Genomic DNA, 15,276 nt, shown 5'->3' on the forward strand with positions numbered 1-15,276 from the left:
CTATGTAGTGCTACCCCTGTGGCTTCAGCAGAGGTAGTGGCAGGTTGCTCGTCCAAGCCCTGGCCGATGCGATGCTTTGGGCCGATGCCCTCTGGGTTTCGGTGCCCATGAGGGCCCCTCCAAAGACTACTCCACCTGCACCTGTGCAGGGGCAGACTCGGTCACCTGGAAAGGGGGCAGCATTGCGGGTACTGGTTGAGAGGGGGGGTAATGGGTGAGACGTGGGAGCGCTTTGCGTGGTGTCCCCACTTCCATGTCCCCTTTCCCCATCATCGCTCTCCTGGCCCAGGCCCACATCACTCCTTCCACCCTGCTGGACGGCAGTTTGGAGGACCTGTGTGAGGCCTTGGAAGGCCACCTATAATGTATCTGTCAGCCTGTTTAAGGCGGCAGAATGTTGCTCACCCTGAATCCGAATGGCCGTTGTCAGGGCCTGGATGGACTCATTGCTGAGCTGTGCTTGACGCTCGAGGGAGGCTAGCCTTTCCTCCATCGCAGACATTCCCGCACCTACCCGCGACACTATCTCAGAGATGCCTTCACGTCCCTGCGACACTATCTCAGAGATACCCTCCTGTACCTGTGCCACCATTCCCCTCATGCAGGAGTTGGATTCCTCCATCACCTGCGCGATTGTGGAGAGTGCGCGTGGTACCTGTTCCAGCGCCTCGGCAATGTGCTGCTGCCCCTCGACGGCTCTCCTTTTCACGGCTGGCCCCCAGGGTTCAGCATCTGGGTCCAGCTGAGCAGAGCCTGGAGAAGAGTGCTCCCACCGACGCGGACTCTCCACAGCTGCCCCTGCCACCAGGGTCTGCTCATGCTCACATGTGCATGGTGACTCACCATGTGCAAGCCCAACTAAGTGAGGACGGGGACCCACCGAGGTGTGTGTATCTGCGCTGGTGGATGCAAGGCTCGGATGTGACGATGGACCCTCAGAGACCGGCAGGTCCTCTGAGGAATCGCCCTCCACGCTCACGACGCTCGCAGACGGCCCTGCAAGAGAACAGAAAGCAATATTAGGCATGTGGACAGATGCTGAGGTGCGGCAGATGCCAAGTGATGCTAAGATCATTCGCTATCATGTGTGCTGAGTGTTAGCTTTCTGTCACCGGCCGTTTGTGCAGCCCCAGCCTCTGCATCCGCCACGGACAGGCACTCCAGCATGCGGCTGATATCTAACGCCTGCTGCTCTGCGTCCGTTAGGACCAACTGGTGTGGCGGGGCCCCTCCGGTCCGTGCTGGCATCTCTTCTCCTATCAAGGCAAAATACAGAGGCGTGATTGAGTGATGCTTGCATGGTGAGACGCTGCATGCATTGGTGTGGGTGGGTTGAGCATGAGGGAGATGGTTGGAAGGGTGCGTGTGCCACATGGCCATGACATTGTATGAGGATTGGGGTGCGTGGTAGTGTTCGAATGGGGACAGGGGCGGTGAGTACGTGCAGGCACGGTGAGGATGATAGTTGAGTGGATGTGAGGAGTGATGCGAGAGCGTTGTGGTGGCAGTGCAGAAGGAGTTGTGTGGTGGTGGAGGTGATGTGGAAGACAATGTGGGAGAATGCGCAAGTGTACTCACTTTGCCTGACCTGGTTAGGTCATTAAATCTCTTGTGGCATTGGACCCAGGTCCGTGCAACGTTGCCGCAGCTGCTGACCTCCTCTGCCACCTCCAACCATGCCTTCCTCGTGGTGGAGGGAGGGCACTTCCTCCCATCCGATGGGAACAATGTTTCCCTCCTCCTCCTCACCCCATCCAGCAGCAGCTGGAGTGAGGAGTCCGAGAATCTTGGGGCAGCCTTCCCTCTGGAGTGCTCCATGATGTTGCATTCATTGTTTGCAGCAGGAGCAGCATTGGTGGACTGCCCCTTTAAATAGAGCTCCTCCAGCTGTCAGACGTTACTGCGCATGCGCAGTCCGCCTGACGCGCAGCTTAGCAGCGGGAAACCCGGAACCAAAGGTAAGTGGCTTCAATTATCCTGTAATTGCGTGCAGAGCTGATGGATTTCACCGGGCGCATGACCCCCTGCCGCGAACCCACAGCCCTGGTAATATCGAGCCACATGGGTCAAATGGAGGATGACAATGATTAAATCCTTCAGTACAAGATCACTTCATGAATCCAATGGGCTTGGTACTTCCATATCATTAGACCTCAAACAAACAGATATTTCAGTACTGAACAAAAATTGCTCAAAACACCAATGGTTACACAGGTTTCTGCAAATGGAATGGTTCTTGATATACTGCTACAAAATAAAAGACAAAGGCCCTGATATTTACAGGGAAGCGGGGGGTTGGGGGGGGAACCTGGAAATCCCGGGGTCGCAGAGGTCCTGCTGAATTCAACAGCAGGACAGATTGACCAGTCCCCGCCAATTGGGAAAGATCGGTGGCTGGTGGTGGGGGTCAGCAGATCACGAAGCAGGCAGCCAAAAATCAGGGGTTGGTGGGTGCCGGCAGATCGCAAGTCAGCGAGGAAAGGCTGCGACTGTCAGAAGGTTTGCTTGAGGGGCCGGAGGGAGCACTCCTGCTCCTCCTGGCTCACAAGGCGTGCTCTAAAAAGCACTAACCTTCTGCAGCCAGCTGCTGCAGCCTTCATTTAGCCGCCGGGTTTCCCGACCCCTGGGAAATTTAGCTGGCAACCGGTAAATTTAAATCAGGTTCCCAATTGTTCGGAGGAAGCCTGATTTAAATATTATAATGAACTGTTCTGCCTATCCAAGATGGGACACAGGCAAGCCACGCAATCCACCACCGTAAAAATGGTGGCAGGCGTATATGAGGCGGGGTGAAGTCACGTTTCACGATTTTTAATTTTTGAACCCCCGACCCTCTCCCGCCCACCATGGTTGGGGGGGGGGGGGGGGGGTGTTAATATCAATCCCAATATTTCTTTTTTAAACATGGCAGCCTTTTCAAACTTTTCCCAAAATGAACAATAATGTACAGCATTTCACTAGTACGGTACATATTACTGAGATTAACACTCTTGATCCCTTCCTTAATGTATTTAAATTCTTTCACCAATACTCCACAGGAGGCAAATCCACCCCAAATAATTACATAAAACTGGAATATGTCCCAGGACACCAGTGAAGAGCTGCACTAAAATTCCAGCTCAGCCTTATAAGGAACAAAGCTTCAGCCCACCCCTTGCAAAGCCTTCGGTGCAAGAGAGGGCCGGAGCATGGCCGGGGCAGCAACTCTAACCATCAGCGTTCCTGCTTCCCTGGCCTCTCAGTCGGCGAATGCAGGATTGGTAGCCGGTATGCCTAGTCAGGCCATCTGGGAGTCAAGGCCTGAATCATGACCTTGACCCCTGAAGAGGAGTTTGAATTTCTTTTATTTTAAAATGTTTACATGCAGCCCAAGGGGGCCACCTGGAGCAGCTGACCAATGTTTCCAGGGAGGATTCCAGCATGCTTCCCCTACCCCAGTAGGCCACTCTTCCTCCAGACTTTCTGGCCATCCTGGCAGGCAGGCACACTATATGTACTCAAGTGGCGTGGGTGCCCGCCACTGCCATGCAAAGCAAGTATCTCCCCCGACCCCACAAACTTTAACATTCACCAACGGAGGTCCTGAACATGCATCTCTAGAAACTTAGCATGGTTGCGTCCACCCTTCCCCACAGGGAATTTGTTCCATTTTTTTTTTAATAACACACAGACATTTGTAATAACTGTACTGAACAGACCATTCAATTAAGATGCTATGAATTAGCTGTACAATACCTTAATCCAAGATCAGTCACACTGGCATAAGGTTCAAGAAAGCTTCTCTGTTCTGATCGTGTGCCATCACTTTCAGAATAGGACCTTTGTCGCGGCCATGCCAAATGTGGTTGAGGAATGGCAACTGTACGACCAGTCAAACATGAGGTTAAAATCACTGCTGCAAGTGCTGACCTGAAATAGTAAATCAATTCAATTTGCAACAGAAACAAAAAAATGTTGAAAAGTGCAATATGCTTCAGAAAGGATAATTTTAAGATATTTATATGATATTAGGCATAAAATTACATTATCTTTATTTTTTTTTGTAAAATCCTAACTCTGTAAGCACATACATTTTAAAAACTGAAATCTCGCAAGTGTATTTTATTCTCACATTTCCAGCAAAGAAGCCTTTCCAGCTATGCAACATAACAGGTGACAGTGACAATCACAATATTGTCCTGCCCATCCCCCTTCCCCAACCCTCTCCAAAACACCCTTCAACAGCGAGGTCTTCTATTTTCTTATAATGAGGATCCAATATGCAATCAGCACTCAATTCGACATTCAGAACTCACTGTGGGACTGGACTATCTCACTATTAGAAATCCCCTTTCCTTTGCAGACCTCCCACACCTTACATTTATTAAAAGAATACAAAGCCAGAACACCCAGGAATTGGTATTTTTTCCAATGCTGCTGTACAATATACAACAACAACTATTTGCAAAAAATAAGTTAATGAAAGTTATAACAATTAAGATGTACATATTATAAATGCCCTAAAGGAGTGTCAATACTTAATGAATTAATAATAATCAGCTTTTTTCTCATAGAATCATAGAACGATACAACACAGAAGGAGGCCATTTGGTCCATTGTGCCCATGCCAGCTCTTTGAAGGAGCTATCAATTAGTTCCACTCCCTGCCCTTTCCCCATAGCCCTTAAAAACTTTCCTCCTGGGAAATAATCTAAACAATATTTATGTAAATTTCAAGCAAAACTTCATTGCAGATAAATTGGCATCTGTATATACTGACTAGGATATTAAATCAAATATGGAATAACTAATGCAAGCCAGCAATATCACAAGAGCACATCATAAATGCGTTGTTTTGAAAGCGATCAAATAATTAATTTAAACCTTGGATGAAACTCCTATATGAACCAAGACTATTAGATTAATGTTTCTAGGACAACAAGCATGCAAAAATAAAATGAAAATAGAGTGTACCTTGGTCTCTCTGGAGAAGGGTTGGGGCTGCGAGGGGGAGGGGTACGGGGAACAGCAGCTCTGGGAGCTATGGTGGCAGCAGGGACCAAGCCATGAGCTATGTGTTTCTAGACAAATGGTCAAAAATGTGGTTAGTCAAAACAACAAAAATAATACAAGGAAACTACCCAAAATGAATTAAATTAAGGTTACAGTACTGGCTCACTATTCTGAAAAAAAGTTTTCTTGATTAAATTAAATAAAGTTCAAATGATTTCAGTTTTGCAAAATCAGTTCAATTGTGTCCCATTGTATAATTTTTTTTACATTCAGCTTCCAGTGAAATTGATATCAACTGCTCTATTGTGCAATAATTGCCTGTCATATCAGTCCCATGGAAATCTGAAATATTAAAATGTTGAATAAAAATAGTTTGTTAAGATTTTCTGCTGCAGTTGTCAAATCCAATACTCAAACCTTAAATACAAACACGTTACAAAATTACAATTCACAGTATCAGCATAAAACATTAATGTTAAAATAGGAATATCACATAATAGTTTAACAGCAATAAGGCAGACATTTCACTCCCTTTACACATAATTTTCAAAACTAGAAACATTGTGAACACTATGCTCATCAATCCAATCTGCAATTCAAACACCTCAAGTACTTGCAAAATATCAATACAAATTTCACAGCTAAAATACATATGTTAAAGCATGTCTGCCTTTTTAAGTAGACCAGCAGAACTATTGTAAACATAACTGCATAACTATATTCAAATTGCAAAACATATTCTCAGAAAGTAATGAGCTGTGGAGAACATTAACAAATTAATAAAGAAAAAAGCCACAAACTGTAGATGCTGGAAATCTGAAACAAAAACAGAAAACACTGTAAACACACAGCAAGTCAGGCAGCATCTACGGAGAGAACACAGGAACTGATGTATCAGGTGTGGACTTTGTGTCAAAACACTTTTACAAATATGCACACCCAATATGTCAGCTCCTCTGTTCTCTCTATTAATACATTAATGTTACCTATTAAAACTCCCTGAGTTAACAGTGCTTTGTAATAACTAGATAAATTTGTAGCCATCTTGTTGAGAGAGAAAATATTTGATTTAAAAAGAAATCACTTACTATAAATCAAAGATTCATAATTCCACTGTACTTTGTAAGTGAAACACTGATTTAACTCCATGTAACATCAGAGGACACTAATAAGCTTGTATGTCTTATACCAGCAAATAGTCCAGCTGCACAGAAAGCAACTTACTCAAAATGATTCTTACTGTAGAGAGCGTGCAATACCCAAATTGGCATCTTTTTAGAAGGCAAGTACCAGAACCCTACTTACAGCAGCTCCTAAGAAAATATCCAGTTTCAAACACAGATGAATGTGTAATTGCTGCACCAAGTCATGCACTATTCTCAAAAGCATAAAAAGCTGGTTTCAATTAAACATTCAGTAAAAGCGCACATGTTGAAGTCATGGAAATTAATAAAACATCAGACAACTGAATAGACACTGTGGCCTTATATTTCCTATGCAATTATTAACAATAATGAACAATTATTTAGATAATGGCATTGGTTGGAATCTCAACTAAGAATCAACAAAAGGTCACTGCATTAAATTAGTAACCAACTTTCTATTCTTCTTTTGATAGCTAGCTAAAGAGCCATTTCTAAACAAATCAACTTGCATCAAATTGGTCAACCACGGGTACTTGCATCAATTATACTGTAAAATACATAAACACTGTAGAGAGAATTTGTTATTATTCAAATCAAAAAATATACAAAACTTAAATAAACGTTTGTATAGAAATATTTTAATTTACATATCTATTTAGCACAAAATGCCCCTAATGACAAATATGACTGTAGCAAATATTGTGAAAGGCCATGAAATTTCTTCCTTCTCATTGGTTAAGTGTCATTTCTTCTTCCTCAAAATTAACTCTGCATTTTTCTCCATTTTAATGGGTTATTTTCTACTTTTGTTATTCACCAATCATATTACACAAAGGGCAGAATTTTAACTTTGAAAAACAGGTGGGTTGGGCCGGGGGAGGGGCCACTGAAAATCGCATCAATTTCAGACCTGCCCCCAACACGCCCATTTCCGGTTTTCACCAGAGCGGGATGAGGGGCAGGCAACCAACCTGTTCCCAGGAGGCGGGTTGGTGACTAAAACCTTTCAAGGAGGCAGCGGGCCTTCATTTTCAAAGGTTTTTCAATTTCAACCCCTGGCAGCCAGGATTTTTTTTATTATTCATTCATGGGATGTGGGCGTCGCTGACAAGGCCAGCATTTATTGCCCATCCCTAATTGCCCTTGAGATTCCCGGGCCTTTTCCTTCACGCCATGCGAAAGGAAGCGAGAAGGCCCGAAACTGCAGATAAGTGCCTTTCTGGGACTGTTTGGGGCCTGGAAGAGCAGGAGTGCTTCCCCTGGGCCCAACAAGCCTAACTGCAGCGACTCCCCAACATCGCGGACTCGCCCCCCCGATCTTTGATCCCCTCCCAACGATCTTGGGACCCCCGCAATCACCCCCAATCGTTCCCCCAATCACCCCACCCCACCCCCATGACTGATGCCTCCAATGACTAACTCTCTCTCCCTCCCCACCCATGACCCCCCTTGACCAGCAATGCCACTATGCCCATCAGTGCCCCCATGTCCACCTGTGCGCCCCCCAACCAGACAACAAAAGGCTTACCTGAAGACTTACCTTTTTATGTCCTCTCCCTTGCTCTGCTCCTGTCTGACTGAGGCCAGCCTGTCAATCAGGCCAGCCAGTTGGACGGCAAACCGACAAAAAAAAACGTTCTTACGTCAAAATCGTAAGGATGTCCGGGAAACCCGTACTTCCGTGTTCCCCGTCTGCGATTTGACCCCCCCCCCCGCCCCGCCCCTTTCCTGGCTCCGGGTTAAAATTACCCCAAGAATCTTCCTCCTCCACAAAAAAAAAATCTACCCACTGCAGCAAATATAACTGCCCAATCACTTTACAGCAAAAATGAATCTCCAACATGATAGTTTATTTTTAGGGGTATACTGTAAGTGTGAAATGGTCATATAATTAAGAACAAAAACTTCAATAATTCACAAAAAGAATCAAAATTTTAACCCATAAACATGCCCATTCCACCTTCTAATCGCTTCAAAGATTCTTCTTCATTCCTCCCCCATCATGCAAAGTAAGTAACCTGGATCCAAAGTACACCAGGCTCATCAATATCCCAGGGTCTAGCCCTTAATAGTCTAAAGCCGAACATTAAGAATTCATATGCAGAGCACAAAGACTCATGACTCGATCATTCCTGCCTTCCAGTGCTTGCTCCTTCGGCTCTCTGCTTGGTGTTACCTACAGCCACCTCCCAGCTCACCTCCTCCTGCAGCTCTGATCCAATTCAGAGAAACTGCTGGAAGAAAAGGCAGCAGTTGCCAATCACTGAAGGAAAAAAAGTTAAGTACAGATGAAGGAGGCCATTTGGCTCATTTAGCTTATCTTCCATAAAAAGCTACAATCTCATCACAGTATCCAAAGGTTTTAAATGACACCAGACTTTTTGCCACCCAGCATTCTAGGTATTAGCCACACTGTGTGTAAAGAAGTGCTTTCTGACATCAGCTTTGAACTTGCTGTTTACATGCCTATAGAAGACTTTTGTATTCCCTTTTATGTTTGCCACCTATCTATTCTCCTAGTCTCTCTTTGCTCCTCTTACTTCCTTTTTCACTTCCCCTCTGAACTTTCTATATTCAGCCTGGTTCTCACTTGTGTTATCAACCTGACAGCAGTCATACGTCCTTTTCTTCTGCTTCATCTTGCTCACTATCTCTTTTGTCTAGGGGGCGCTGGTTTTAGTTGTCCTACCTTTCTCCCTCATGGGAATGTACCTGGACTGTACCTGAACCATCTCCTCCTTAAAGGCCACCCATTGTTCAATTACAGTTCTACCTGCCAATCTTTGATTCTAATTTACCCGTGCCAGATCTGTTCTCATCCCACTGAAATTAGCCCTCCTCCAATTGAGTATTTTTTACTTTAGAGTGGTCCATATCCTTTTCCATAGCTATTCCAAACCTTATGACACTATGATCACTGTTCCCTAAATGTTCCCCACTGACACTTGCTCCACTTGGCCCGCCTCATTCCCCAGAACCAAGTCCAACAATGCCTCCTTCCTCGTTGGGCTGGAAACGTACTGGTCAAGAAAGTTCTCCTGAACACACTTCAGAAATTCCTCCCCCTCTTTGCCCCTTATGTTATTACTATCCCAGTCCATATAAGGATAGTTGAAGTCCCCCATTACCACTACTCTATGGCTTTTGCACCCCTCTGTAATTTCCCTGCAAATTTGCTCTTCTATCACCTTCCTATAAAATGGGTTCACAACCTTAGTGTCCAAGTCATGAATTAAGCACTAGCAAAAAGTGTAGAACCAGGCCTTCAGCAAATTAATTGGTATCCAACAATAACAGTGTCTGACACCTTTGAATTAATCCTCTTGATTTATCACTAAAATAAATCTCCTAAGTGGGACTCTCAAGGGCAATTAGGGATGGGCATTAAATGCTGGCTTTGCCAGTGACACCGACATCCCATGAACAAATAATTTTTAAAAACTTGGATTAGCTGAATATAAGGTATAAAAAGCCATGCTATTCCCCACCCTATCTTAAGCAGAAGAGAAATTCCAAGAAGACTCTAAGAAAGTGTTAGGAAGCTTTCTAGAAAGAACAGACAGCTAAAAAGTTGTAAAGAACCTTTGAAGCAGTTCTGCAAAAGGCAGAGATTGTTAAAGAGTTTGATCAAACATAAAACTTATAAATTGTTTCACAATTATTGGTTAATAGCTTAAGTCTCAAGACCCAGAGAAAATTTAAAGTAACAGTATACCGTAGATATAATGTACATGCAAATTTGCTAAGCTAGGACAAGACAACAATGACCAAAGAAAGAAAGCAACTACCAAGGAGGTGACAACGACCAGTGACGATGATTCACCAAGAACATCTCCAAATAAGAAGCTGGGCATCCCAGAGGAAGGTAATGCTACAGCAGCCAGTCTACTAAAAGAAAGAGTTCATATATATTACGTTCCTATTTCAGAGGAATAGCTGAATGCTGAAATACATTAGCAACATGTTGAATACAAAGTGCACACTTTACAAACCAGGGCATTGAATACGGCTCTTTAATTCTGTCAGTAAGCCAAATCTCAGCTAGTGAAAGTGTAGGAAAGGGGAGACGATTCACCAAACACCTTTGATTAATATTCTGTACATATTTTACAGATTTACCATTCATTAATCTTACACTTACCTAGTTGTTCCTCATAACTCATCCCTCTAATCCCTAATACAGTGAAAGCACCAAGAGCAGAGAGAGAATAACAACTTTATTTCCAAAGCACTCATTACGCACAGAGAAACATCTCAATGTTTATAGGGTGGTGGCAAGCAGGGGTAGAAGGAGGGGGGGGGGGAAAAGAGTCAGGATGGGACAAAAGCTTGGTCAAAGATGAGGGTCTTAAGGGTTTTGAAAGCAGGGGAGAGAAGTGGTATGGCAGAGATGCTGAGAGAAGAAGTTTCAGAGGTGGCTGAAGACACAGCTACCACTGGTGGAGTGGGAACAAGAAGTGGGCTGGTATTGGAGGACCAGAGAAATAAACAATGACAGAGAAAGGGAGGCACAAAGGCACAGAAAGAGTAACACATTAAAAATAAAGAACAGGAGTAACAGTAACACAACACAAGAGAGTAACAAAGAAAGAGGGTAAGGGAAATGGTGAAAGTAACAGACACAGTGAGACAATAAAATTGAGAAAAGCTAACAGCAAAGGAGAGAAAGAAAATAGAAAAAAAGAGAAAGTAACACAAACATGGGCAGACCACAGAGCGTCTCTTCCAGAGCCACCAAATTTCTTGACAGCACTGTGCATAATAGTCACCCCCAAAATGGACCCACATGCTGCATTGATGGTGGTCTGTCCCAACCCTCAAATATTCATTGTCTAAAAAGCACAAATTGCTCCACAAGCAGTATTAACAGAGCCAGTCTGATTTGAGCCTCATATTCCCCACGACTGCATTGATGGATAAACAAAGTCATCAGCAAGATCTCAAGCTCAGCTTTCCTTCTTTTGAGCAACGTGACCGTCTGGTATTTCATGCATATGCATTCTGCTCTGCAGATCCACGATTGCCCACACTATGAATGTTGTGCAAGTCATCAGTTTATCCTATAATCGTATCATCACCACATTTACTGTTTCGATGCTAAACTTAAACCTCTAAACTTTAAAAACTCCCAACTTTTGTAAGTCCAACTCTCCGCTCATTCTCTCGCCCCATTCTTGGTGATCAATTCACGTATCTAGCAACTGTTCAATCAGACACTCTAAATGACTCAACAGTAACTCTCAGCATCAAACTCTCACTCTGACCCAACTCCTTCCACTTTAGAGCCAACTAATTCTCTTGCTGTCAGTTGAACTCCCATTGCTTCCTTACAATCTCATAATCATGCAATAAGAATTATGCACCAAATTCCTATTACGCCGTATAAAACATTTAAAAGATCATTCACATTGATAATGATTTTTGCCTCGAATCTCCTGAACTTGTTATGAAGATTCCTAAATGACAAACTATTCTTGATGAATAAAAATCTACAGCACCCAATCATTTTACTTTACGGAGTGACGGTGCTCGGGTTAGAAACCGCTGACAGGGCCGTTGTCACGAGTCGTGCCCACTGCTTTAAGCTGAGTAAGGAGGAGAAATCTGATCTCACTTACAAACGGCATTTGATCCTTCCTTCTAAATCTGAATGGCATTTTGACTTGCAGCTGAAGATCAGGCTGCTCTGTTGCAACCCACTAGTGACACTCAGCACCAATGCAGCATTTACTGCTAAATGATCGCCAGGAAACTTCCACACCGACAAGTCACACGAACGCTTCCCAGACTCGCTTTGCGTCCACGTCTACCTCCAAATAAAACCTCATTCCATAGGGTCAGTGGCGCCAATCCATCCAATCGCAGTCGGCGTTGATTATCTTAGCAACAAGGGCCGTTTGAAATCTATGCACTGCCTTGTGATTGGAGAAGAAGAGACCTCCCGCCCACTCTTCACGGTGATTGGGGCTGTCACATGTCCGTTCGTGCACCAATTGACCCATTTGATTGGCTCCCTCTGCTGTCACTCATCTCCCAGTGTTGTATCTCGAAGTCTCTCCCTTCTCCAGGAAGCCAATATTAGCATTGGGAGCTTGAACGATGTGATATGTGTGCCAGTTAATTTATTAATAGGGTGACCACTGGTCTGGTAATTTCAGAGATGATTGTTAATAGATAGATAAGGACTTAGCAAATGGTTTGAAGAAATTAGATTATTGAGGCTATGAAGACTGGCAGATAATGAAAAGGGAATAATACATGATTTTAGAAACACATAAAAAGTAAAAGAATAGTTAAATTGGAAGTGAAAAAGAAATCATCTCATGGAGCATGAAGGAACTTCAGAAATACCTTGCCAGGATTTTCACAGCCTCTCTCATCACCAAGACTGCTTACTTCCACCTCCGTAATACCGCCCATCTCCATTCCTGCCTCAGCCCTTCTGCTGAAACCTTCATTCATGCCTTTGCTACCTCCAGCCCCTACTATTCCAATGCTCTCCTAGCCAGCCTCCTATCTTCCATCCTCCATAAACTTAAGCTCATCCAAAACTCTGCTGCCTGTATCCTAACTTGCACCAAGTCCTGTTCACCCATCATCCCTGTGCTCGCTGACCTACATCAGCTCCCTGTCCCCGAAGGCCTCCATGTTAAACTTCTCAACCTCGTGTTCAAATCCATCCATGGCCTCGCCCCTCCCTATCTCTGTAATCTCTTCCAGTCATACAACCCTTGGAGAACTCTGCGTTACTCCAAATCTGGCCTCTTGACCATCCCCTACTTCCTTCACCCCACCATTGGCAGCCATGCCTTCAACTGTCTAGGCCCTAAGCTCTGGAATTGTCTTCCTAAATCTCTCTGCCTCTCCACCTCTCTCCTCCTTTAAGACCCTCCTTAAAACCTACCTCTTTGACCAAGCTTGTGGTCAGCTGTTCTAATGTCCCCTTTGGCTTGGTGTCAAATTATGTCTGATTACGCTCCTGTGAAGTGCCTTGGGATATTTTACTACATTAAAGGTGCTATATAAATGCAACTTGTGTGGTAGTACAAGAAAAGGGTGTGGAGCAATTAGATAGGATAAGTATTGAGAAGGAAATAGTCCTGAAAACGGCTGTGGAACTCAAAGTAGAAAAGGAACTGGACACTGATGCCATGCATGCTATAATGTTTAGGGAAGTTGGAGAAGTAATACCAGAGGCTCTGATCAAAATCTTTAAAATATCCTTAATTTTGGGAGTTGTGTCAGACGACTGGAGGGTTGCCAATGTATCAGCACTATTTAAGAAAGTAGAAAAGGATAAGCCAAGTAACAATAGACCAGTTACCCTAACATAGGTAGTAGGTAAGCTTCTAGAGGTCATAATACAGGTTAAAATTAATACTCACTTAGAAAGACATGGATTAATTTAGGAAGCTAGCATGGATTTGGAAAAGGCAAGCTGCGTCTGATAAATTTAAGAGTTCTTTGAGGAAACAATGGATTGTATCGATAAAGGAAATGCAGCAGATGTTCTGCACATAGATTTTCAAAAAATATTTAATAAGGTGCCACGTAGCAGGCTTGTTATTAAAAATAAGGTGCATGGTATTAAAGAGAATGTGGCAGCGTAGCTTTGAAGTTGGCTGAAGGACAGAAAGCAGAGAGTAGTAGTTAATGGATGTTTTTCAGACTAGATGTAAACAATGCAGTTCCCCCAGGGCTCATTGCTCCTGGTATACACAAGTTATCTGGATTTGATTATAGAGGGCACAATATCAACATTTGCAGACAACATAAAAACATAAAGCATGGTTAAAGGACTGTAAGCTACATAGACAAATTAGAAGATTGGGCGGGTAGATGTCAAATGCGATTTAATGTGGAGAAATGTGAGGTGATACATTTTGGGAGGCAGAATAAGGAGAGGACATATGCTCTAAATAGTCAAACTTTAAAAGGAGTAAAAGAACAGAAAGACTAAGGTATTCAGATACACAAATCTTTAAAAGTGAGAAGACAAGTTGATAAAGCTTTTTAAAAAATGCAATCATAGATTTTATGAAAAGGAGCACTGAATACAAAGAGGTAATGCAAATCATTGGTTAGGCCTCAGTGAGAATGTTATGTCCAGTTTTAGGTGCCCTACTTTATGAAAGACATAAAGGTCATGGAGAGGGTATAGAAGAGAATTATTAAGATGATACCAGAGTGTGAGGCTTTAGTTATGAGGCAAGACGAGTGAACCTGAGGTTCTTTTCACTTGAGCAGAAGGGTAAAAGTAGATCTGATAGAAGTGTTCAAAATTACAAACAGTTTTGAATACCAGGGAAAAAATATTTCCACTGGTCAGTGAGTTGGTAATTAGATTGCATAAATTTATATTTATCACCACAAGAATAAAGTTCAGCTAAAAGCATTTTTTTTTGTTAGGACATGACATACTTTACCAAAAACAGCGGTGGGAGTAGAAACAATAACAGATTTTACAAGGAAATGAATAAATATTTGAAAAATAGAATTTTAAACAGTTAGGAACATAGGAATAGGAGTAGGCCATTTAGCCCCTCGAGCCTGTTCTGCCATTCAATGAGATCATGGCTGATCTCCGACCTAACTCCATATACCTGCCATTGCCCCATATCCCTTAACACCTTTGGTTAACAAAAATCTATCGATCTCAGATTTAAAATTAACAATTGAGCTAGCATCAACTGCCGTTTGCGGAAGAGAGTTCCAAACTTCTACCACCCTTTGCGAGTAGAAGTGTTTCCTAACTTCAATCCTGAAAGTCCTGGCTCTAATTTTTAGGATATGTCCCCTAGTCCTAGACTCCCCAAACAGTGGAAATAGTTTCTCTTTATCTAACCCATCATTCCCCTTAATATTTTGAAAACTTCAATCAAATCACCCTTAATCTTCTAAATTTCAGGAAATACAACCCTAGTTTGTGTAATCTCTCCTTGTAATTTAACCCTTGGAGTCCAGATATCATTCTAGTAAATCTACCCTGCACTCCCTCCAAGGCCAATATATCCTTCCTAGGGTGCGGTGTCCAGGACTGAACACATTACTCCAGGTGCAGTCTAACCAGGGCTTTGTACAGCTGTAGCATAACTTCTACCCCCTTGTATTCCAGTCCTCTAGATATAAAGGCCAGCAT

General features: G+C 43.4%; 1 protein-coding gene across 4 annotated transcripts in view; it reads right to left on the reverse strand.

Moving 5' to 3' along the window:
• Window positions 1–11,930, reverse strand: part of cep89 (centrosomal protein 89) — a 111,346-nt gene extending 99,416 nt beyond the window's left edge. For 2 of the 4 annotated variants that reach the window (XM_067997987.1, XM_067997985.1), the window contains exons 1-4: window positions 11,756–11,930; window positions 9,926–10,025; window positions 4,954–5,060; window positions 3,736–3,909 (exon numbers count right to left, since the gene is read on the reverse strand). In XM_067997987.1, the coding sequence (XP_067854088.1) occupies window positions 3,736–3,909; window positions 4,954–5,060; window positions 9,926–9,991 (347 nt within the window). In that variant the 5' untranslated portion in view covers window positions 9,992–10,025; window positions 11,756–11,930. The remainder of the gene's footprint in view (window positions 1–3,735; window positions 3,910–4,953; window positions 5,061–9,925; window positions 10,026–11,755) is intronic. The other 2 variants (XM_067997988.1, XM_067997986.1) reach the window with 1 other exon arrangement.
• Window positions 11,931–15,276: the final 3,346 nt, after the last annotated feature.

This window comes from Heptranchias perlo, chromosome 16 (assembly GCF_035084215.1).
Source record: "Heptranchias perlo isolate sHepPer1 chromosome 16, sHepPer1.hap1, whole genome shotgun sequence".
Lineage (NCBI taxonomy): Eukaryota > Metazoa > Chordata > Chondrichthyes > Hexanchiformes > Hexanchidae > Heptranchias > Heptranchias perlo.